Consider the following 9,131-nt stretch of genomic DNA (forward strand, 5'->3'; position numbering starts at 1 on the left):
AGGACCCGGGGTTCAATCCCCGGCCCCGCCTGTGTGGAGTTTGCATGTTCTCCCCGTGCCTGCGTGGGTTTTCTCCGGGCACTCCGGTTTCCTCCCACATCCCGAAAACATGCATGAATTGGAGACTCTAAATTGCCCGTAGGCGTGACTGTGAGTGCGAATGGTTGTTTGTTTCTATGTGCCCTGCGATTGGCTGGCAACCAGTTCAGGGTTGTACCCCGCCTCCTGCCCGATGACAGCTGGGATGGGCTCCGGCACGCCCGCGACCTTCGTGAGGAGAAGCGGCTCAGAAAATGGATGGATGGTTGTGACGTTACCGCTGCCTTCAAAGACACAAAGGAAAATCGTACATTTTGCTTGTAGTATTCAGCTAGCAGTGAAGGCAGCAGAAGCAAGGACATGAGGGAAATTAATTACAGGGAACTTTTATTTTCTGCAACATTTACTTGGCCATATAATACAGACAAATATTTGGACTGGTTATTTTGATAGTCCAATTTTTTACACGATTGGTACTTGAATGTATCTCAGCTGCCACAGTCCCATCATCCAACCAGCACTCTGTTCTAGCTGCTAGCAGTGTAATATTCCCAAAAATTGAATAGAAGATGAGGTGTAGTTGTGTCTGTCAAGTCTTTCTAGGTGCATTGGACAAAATAACAACAGTCTGTAAATGAATACATTGTTTCTTTACGCTACAAGCAAAACAAAATTCAATCGCTCTCTCTCTCTCTAGTTGTGTTCACATAACTTTGCATATCCTTCATAAACCTGCTTTCATCAAAAGCACTTACAGGGCTGGTCAAATGTTGACAAAATCTCCAATTTCTCCACTTTTTTTCAAATTCCAATTCAACCTGCCAATACAGGACTTTCTGAGCTCAAACTGCAGCAACTTGTTGTTTGTGTGATATGGTTGCTGCTTTAGTGGCAGTTTGTTTGAACCAGTTCAAAAGGAATACAAAGTGGAGAAAGTGCAAAATTGCGCAAGGTTTGCGATTGCGTCACACCAGTCGACAATCGGTGAGAGGTGGTGCGTGCGTAGGCCACAAATAACGACCCAGACGTGAGAAACGACATTTTCACATCAAATCACTCACAGAAGCGGAATGCGTTGCTCGTGTTGCAGTAGTACAAAACGTGAGGTCATTTACTTTTTTCCCGGCTGTACCATTTTCGAGGGATACAAAATCATTAACTCAGGCCAGAAAAGTCACTATAGGAAAAGAACTTTGAAGAAAAACTTTGATCAGTAGTTGCAAGTTGTTTGCACCCATGTTTGTGCTGTATCCGACGCTCTCATAACACATTCAGGCCTTTTTACTTCCTGCACAAAGGCCGTAAAATGGTTCAGAAACTGGTTGGTTAGTGACTAACGCGCACAAAGATTTAGCAAGGTCAGGTTAAAAAGACAATAAGCAACCTAAAGACTCTGAGGGCAAACGTTTGACCTCTGGCGACACGTCGGGGGCGGCGCCCTCAGTGGCACACGGCCAGCAGGAGGCGCTTGAAGTCGCCGCTGCACTCGTCCCTCAGCGCGTCCTTCAGGGACACGTCGTACTTCTCCAGGTACAGGTCCTTGATGGTCTCCAGGTCGTACTGGACCCAAGCACAAACAAACGATCGCGTCGCGGAAGGAAGTCTACGTCTGGGTAAAACCTCATTTACAAGATCCTACTTTACGGAAACAAAGACAATTAAGGTCATCTGTCCTGACGTCGTCATAGGATTAAATGAGCAATTGGGATTGGATCTGGAATCAATCGGCTTCTTCTGGGCCTGCTCAAATTTATATACTGCATTGGAAAATCTTTGTTTTCAAGATTTGTCTATTACAAAAAATACCTTTTATCCATATACACTTTTAAAATGTATTAATTGTGATGTATTTTTAAATTTTATGATATATAATTACATTTTATTCATAACCAAATTTTAGTATTTATTAAATGTTGTTCTTATTTAGATTTCACAGACAATTTAAATTTTTAATATATTTTAGTTTGAGCTTTTTTTTAAAAATAAAAATATTTGGATGGATTATTTTCTTTTTTTCGAGATCGGCAAATTCTCACCAAAGGAAAAACACCTTCCCGTCATAAAAATTAAAAGTCCAGGTTAACGTGAAAAAGGAGAAAAAAAAAAATAAAAAATAAAAAAAAAAACCCACACACACACAAAAGTCTGACCTCCGAGCGGCACACGATGACGCGTATGAGCGTGTCCTCGTCAGTCCCCGCCCCCTTCATGGCGTCGTTCAGACGTCTGGCGAAGTAGAGCTGCGGGTTCTTGGCCACTCTCACTGGCGGTCGATGGAGAGGGACACATTTCATCGTTTCTCTCGTGACGCACGTGACCTCTGACCCCCCGGCGCCATACACCCACCGAGAGCCACGTAGCATCTCTTCAGCGTGCCCGAAGTCTCGTTCTCGATGGCGTCCAAAATTTCCATGCCGGACAGCTGCACAGAAAATAAACAATTAAAAAAAAAAAAAAAAAAAAAAACAACAACAACAACAACAATTAGACAATCAAGTCAATATTTTGGCCTTCCTGACTCCCCCCCCCCCCAAAATATCAACTCCCGAAGCCAGTTTCTCGAAACAACATGAAATTCGGTACGCATGTCTGACATGAGTAGACCCACAAAAAAAGGCCCAAGAAGCCATGCTGAATAGGACACAGGAAGTCGACCATTTTGGTCTGAAGGGATGCCCATTTTAGGCTAATTTTGGCCATTGCCACGAGTCCTTCAAAAACGTTGACAATTCGGTCCCCAAAGCCAGTTTTACGTGCAATTTGGTTGGCGTGTCTGTCAGGAGTAGCCCCACACACACACACAAAAAAAAGCCATAGCCAAAAAGACACAAGACACTCACCTGCTCGTACGTCTTGAAGGTGGCCTGGAGCTGGAGGTAGTTCCTGGAAGCCAGGACGTAGCTGAAGGTAGACTCGTCCGTCCCGAATCGACCCTCGCCCGCCTGCGTCAAACGGCCGCGTTGCGTCAGATGGCGCACCCGCTCCAAAACGGAATTCTATGCAATAAAAGTCACCTCGAAGAGAGAGGTGGCGTCCTGCTCTGCCAGCTCCTCGTCCACCTCGTAGCTCTCGTCTCTGTTGCCCTGCGAGACGACACGCGTGTGGCATTACGCAAAATTATCCGCTAATATTCTAGGCTGCTAAAGTTGTCAGAATGCTTGATTAGCAACAACGCAACTGCAAAAAAGGCCGATTTATGACTTCTTGTTGAGCGTCAAGTCACCTGCATGAGAGCCATGAGCAAGTTCCTCACGTCGCCGCTCGTGTCTCCCTCGATGTCGGCGTCCAGGTCGCGCTCGTGCACTGAGATGACGCGATCACGTTCGACGACGAAATAAACACACAGGCGCCGGCCACAACATTAGGGACACCCGCACGGCTCACAAATTCAAACAAAACGCACCTTTGAAACTTTCAAAATTCAGCCCCCAAAGCCAGCTCAACGTAACAACATGAAATTAGGAGGCGTCTATCCTGAGTAGGCGCGCAAAAAAAGTCTCAAGAAGCCATGCCCCAAAAGACACAGCATGTCTTCCCATTTTGGGTGGAAACGGCCATTTTAGTCACATTGTCCCGGCTTAACAAAGCGTGACCGAATGTGTTTTCAGTGTACTGAGTGAGCGAGGAAGCCATTAAAAGGGAACACAAGGAAGGTAAATGGAACCGAGCCACTTGACAACACAAAATTCCCACGCGTTCTCATACCTTGAAAGTAGCATTCCCTGAACAAGGCAATGTCCTGAGAAAAAGAAGCAAAAGCGATGAGCACAATTTCATCAACGTTTGGGTTTGTTTCTGCAGCAAAGCAACTAACGGCATTGGTGGCGGTGCACAGGATCTCCACCAGCACGTCCTCGTCGGTGCCCGCCCCCTTCATGGCCCTCCTCAGCTCCTTGACGGCGTAGACCACGGGCGGGTCCAGCATGGCCAGGACGGCCTTCTCGAAGCTGCCCGACAGCTCGCGCTTCAGCACGTCCGTCAGCTCCTGCGCCGAAAGCCGTCACGAGAACCTTGTGTGACGCTCGAGCTCACGTTTATCGCGGCGGCGGGGATACGTTGCAGATCCGCCGGCAAGAAGTGAAAAGCCACGATATACGGTGCACAGGCCGTGTAAAAAAAGAAATAAAACATCGGTTTGCCCCTCCCACTCTCTTTAAACACATATAAACGTATTGGAAGTATTGCTTGGCGCCTGTTCTCATTCATTCGAGGTATAAACCTTAAAACAGCATACAAGAAAAGAAAATTCGACATTGTATATTTAAACACCAAAATGTTCACCCAAACGATATCATTTCACCTCAGTCTGCTTGTTTAATGCTAACATACAATAGGAAACGCCACAGGCGGGCTAATGGAAACAGGCATTGCTGGCACGATAACGCTAAACCTTCAAGCAACCGTTACGTTCAAACACACCGATCAGCGAACGCACACAAATAGAACACGAAACATTACTCAGACGTCGCTTTTTCTCACTGGTAATTATGCTGCATTTCCTCCAGTAGAGCTCAGCGCTGCCTGGCATGTTGTGACAATGTGGTACTACACCGAATGCATGCAACTCGAAATCTGGACCAAAATCTGCGACATAATGGCGATCGGGGGGGTCACTGTAAATCATAAATGCCGTTTTCGTGAACGCGAGCGTGCGATACTCACGTCGTCGTACTTGTCGTAGTACGCCTGCTTGATTTCCTGCCGCTGATCTGAGCTGCGGTTGGCCAGGACGTCGATGACGGCCTGCTCGTCGGTGCCTGCAAACGTAGCGCCGTCATCGTCACCGTCACCGTCACCGTCGAAGCGGCGATCCGAAGCGGACTTCCTTACCGAGTCCCCTGCAGGCTTTCCGGATGGCCTTGATGTCAGCCACGACGTCAAAGTCCTCGTAGGGCACAACGGTGGGCTGCAAGCCGGTGAAAAACACTGGTCAAGACCTCGCCGCTTTTTGGGTTTTGTTTGTATGTATGGTGGCAGAGGCAGCTCGTGACAGGCGTGCGGCGGCCGGCTGAGGGGGGAGGGGAGACCTCAAAGCTCTGTTGGATGAATTCCAGAGCCAAAGTTCCAAACAAACATGAGCGAGCTACGCCAGCATTCATCGGCTTGCCCCGCTTTCACTGGATCCTCGCAAAAGTCACGCGCGTCGGATCCATTCGAATGTCAACGGCAAAGTCGACAACAGCGGCAAGAGGGCGAAACTTTCTCTCCTGTGGGTTCGTCTAATAGACGGACGGCAAATAGTTCTTGGAACTCAAGGCTTCTGCGGATAGATTGGCACGTGCTGAAACTAAAATATTATACAGATTCATTAGACGTCGACGAAAATACTTTTCAGAAAGCCAATTTCTAGTGAAAATCTTTTTGGACTGTATACACTTTGTTTTCCTCATTTCTTTTAATGGAGATGGTGAATTTTGCATTTTCAAAATCACCAAAAGGGTCAAAAGTAAAATCGTGAAATATTTTGCTCTGTGTGTAGTCAATCTACAATATCGTATAAAATATGAGTTTCACTTTTCACATCGGACTGCAGTGCTAAATGTTGACGTTATCCACAATATTCTAATTGATTGAGACGCATGTGTATTTTGCCTAAATCCTAATCTGGATTTGAACTCTTATAAGAATAATAATCCAATCTGCACTGACTAAAACATTAACAATACAGTATGAAGGTAATGAAAATGCATTCAGATGTCGCGATTAGATGACAGTATGTAAGACAATTATTAAAAAAACACATGGACTTGGTATCAATCACATCGACGTCACATCTCGCAGAATCGCAAATTTCGGACTAATTCCCCGATTTTTGATGCCGCCATTGCAAGAGTGGCGTGACCATGAAGGCATCACGCCCCGCCCCCAACTGATAATGGGACTAACGGGGCTGCGTGAATGGCGCATGGGCGTGGCCGACCGTGCACCATCAAACTTGCTCACAATTCGACTAAAATCAGCTCAGAAGACAAATGCCGACAATACAACCGAAAAAGTAACCCCAACGCACATTTATGCGTGTTTTGTTGTTGTTGCGTTCACTTCCGTTTGCGGTTAGTAATAAAAAGCAGCAGATTTTCAAACATTTGTGAACCGACCTGGCAGTTCCCCATAACTCGACGACGATGAGGAGGATGACGAGGAGCTGCGGTCGGCCTTCGTCTGCTTCTGGACGCTCGCTCGTCAGGTCCGGTCTGGTCTCATCCGGTCCGGTCCGGTCCGAGATGGGAACAAGAAGTGAAGGGGCCGGGAGAGGGGAGGGAGGAGGGGGGGCTGTGACGTCATCACGCACAGCGACGCCTTCGCTGTTTGCGCCCCCACAGCAACAACACTTAAGTTGTTATAAATGAGAAAAATTATATAAGTGAATAATCTCAATGCTTAAGTTAAAAACAATAACATTATATTATTGATCGCTATTTTATTGTAATGAATTATAAAAATATATAAATATATTTAAAACATAACATTTTTGTTTATTTTATAAGTACATTTATATTATTTGTTCATTATTGTTGAGTATTCTAATTAATGAAATATATAAATAGATGTGACTTAAATTTAAAAATAATTATAAATATATCATATAACGAACAAGGATCTTTACTAATATAACATAACATTTATTTAAGCATACGTGTTACAATATTTGGGTACTTGTGTTTTGGGGGAGGGGGGCAAATTGTGAAACGTCGACTAACAGGGACATCTAGTGGATAAACAGGCTAACTGCAAGTATGAATTTCAAGATTTTCCTAAAAGCTTTATTATGAATTCTTAAATAAAGTAAAACGGCTATAAAATACACAGAAATGAATAGTAAACACCATAAAACCTTAATTTAAAAGCAATAGTGTTGAGTGAATAATATATAACATATAAAGCAAGACTATTGTTCACAAATGAGGCTATGACGTAACGCATTGTGTTGTATGATGAGATTTTCTCCACGTGATTTGTTTACAGCTCGACTCATCAGATAAAATTGTCAATTGATCAGATTGTGCTTGCTGCAATCCGATTTAATCACATGCAATTCAAAAATCAACGGAAATGGGGACAGCCACTGGAATTAAAACAATCAAGTCTCCAGCCAATGCCCTCCTGATAATTGGAACAGACATGCTACAAACCTAAAAATATGACACATTTTCTTGACTCTTATGACACCACTAATGTTTCTGAATTCAAATTACTGTTTAAAAAAATAATCCAGAAAAACATCGGATTTTATCACATGTATTAACATGTTTTCATTTTAATTTCTAAATTAGAATTGAAAATTAAACACGAGTTTAGTTTGTGGCACCCCCAAAATAATGAACAGAATGACTATTGATTTTTAGTCTTCAAGGCCGATCATGTGGTTCTAGTATAAACGAGCTAATGTAAATATCAGTTTTGAAATTGAACCCTAATATCCGTCATACACGGGTCACAACACTCGGCACACCCGCACAATACAAGAGCTGGCTGGATCCAAAGTTCTGCTTTTATAATGTCGCCATATTACGATTTAGTTACACGGGATGGTCAATATCCTCAGAACATCTGTTACATAACATAGCATATTATGAACCATATGAATCAATTCTTAAGTGACAGTGTCACTCAAATGTCAGCATGATTATTTCTGTCAAGGCATCAAGTGCACCTAATGGTGTGCACATTTGTCAGCGGCTTTCAAAACTTTATGTCGTCGCGTCGCGCTCAACACTGCGAATGTCGCACTCACGCCAATATGTTCATATAATAGTTATTCTTTTTTTTTCTTCCGGCAGTCGTGTGCAGGCAGAGGAGGAGAAGAAGAAGAGGATGAAGAGGTTAGCATGCTGCTATCATTAGCTGGTGAAGGCTGCAGACGTCAAAGAAGCTAAGAGCTTTTCTTTCCTGTTTTTTCCTTTCTTCATGAACGCTCGAGTGCTGCGACTCAGTGGCGTCTCGGCCTCGGCCTTCGAGTCCACTTGATGCACACACACACACACACACACACACACACACACTGGTGGCAAGTAAACAAGTACAAATACTTGCTTACTGTACTTCGTTCCATTTTTCAGGGACAGTCGTGCCTCGCTATATCGCAGTTCACTTTTTGTGGGTTCATTCATTTATTCTAATTCTATTACAAATGATGAGCTATATTGCGGGATTTTGTAGTGATTATATTTTCACACGGACCGTTCCCGCTGACTCATGTGCGATTATTTCATCGTTGATATAGGAAGTTAAAGTGCAATGTGCCGATCGGAAAGTATAACTGGGTTACTCAACTGCCCGTCTGTGGTAAACATTGTTAGCTAATTCGATATAGCCTACCACGGCTAGTTAGAATGAATTGTCTTCTATAACAGGTGGTTAGGATAGAGGCAGGTTGGACACAGCCGCTCGTGCTCTTTCAATTGCTTTGTTGAGCAAACGGCAACAAAATACAGTAAACGCAAGCGCAATCTTAGTTGCTGGCCTCAAGTGACGTCATCAAGCCGCGCACACAGCAGCTAACGCTAAAACAAATTACGAGCTAGCCAATTGGACATCTCACATTGAACGTCACAGACAAAACAGGGTAGAAAGTGAGGATGGCGACCTGCACCTTATGTCCATGTACTGATTGTTGGCAATACAGTGTATGCATGAAGCTTTGAAATATGCAAAAATAATACAATAAATACTTTGCCACTACTTTGCGGATTTCGTCTTTTGCGCGGTGGTCTAGAACGTAACCCCCGCGATGAACCAGGAACTACTTGAGTATTTATTTGTGCAAACACTCTTTACTTTACTTCTACATTGCACAAGAGATATTTGTTCATTCTACACTGAAAAAAAAAAACCTTTGAATTTAATTAATTCAAGCATTTGCATTGTTTGCACACGATTAAATGCAGTAAAGCAACATATATTATTTGATTATTTTCGAGGAAGAGATGGGACAATTACGTCAGTTTGCCACATTTAATCATTTTATTTTCAGTATACACTGTACTTTGTCAATAGAGGCTTGTTGCTTTTTTCCACTTTAACAATCTGTAATGCTAATTAAGTACAGAGTGTGAGTACGTCTGTCACCTGTATGCGTGTGCCTGTACAAA

At 43.7% G+C, this 9,131-nt stretch overlaps 1 protein-coding gene across 1 annotated transcript; it reads right to left on the reverse strand.

Moving 5' to 3' along the window:
• Positions 1-409: 409 nt before the first annotated feature.
• LOC133396293 (annexin A13-like) lies at positions 410-6,282 on the reverse strand. Its single transcript, XM_061665979.1, has 11 exons — positions 6,138-6,282; positions 4,870-4,945; positions 4,702-4,796; positions 3,854-4,024; positions 3,745-3,778; positions 3,263-3,342; positions 3,054-3,122; positions 2,880-2,981; positions 2,386-2,461; positions 2,190-2,302; positions 410-1,599 (listed from the first exon to the last, which is right to left on the reverse strand). The coding sequence occupies exons 1-11, from the start codon at positions 6,150-6,152 to the stop codon at positions 1,480-1,482; spliced, it is 951 nt and encodes a 316-aa protein (XP_061521963.1). The 5' UTR covers positions 6,153-6,282; the 3' UTR covers positions 410-1,479.
• Between the last annotated feature and the right edge of the window lie 2,849 nt (positions 6,283-9,131).

This window comes from Phycodurus eques, chromosome 21 (genome assembly GCF_024500275.1).
Source record: "Phycodurus eques isolate BA_2022a chromosome 21, UOR_Pequ_1.1, whole genome shotgun sequence".
Classification (NCBI taxonomy): domain Eukaryota; kingdom Metazoa; phylum Chordata; class Actinopteri; order Syngnathiformes; family Syngnathidae; genus Phycodurus; species Phycodurus eques.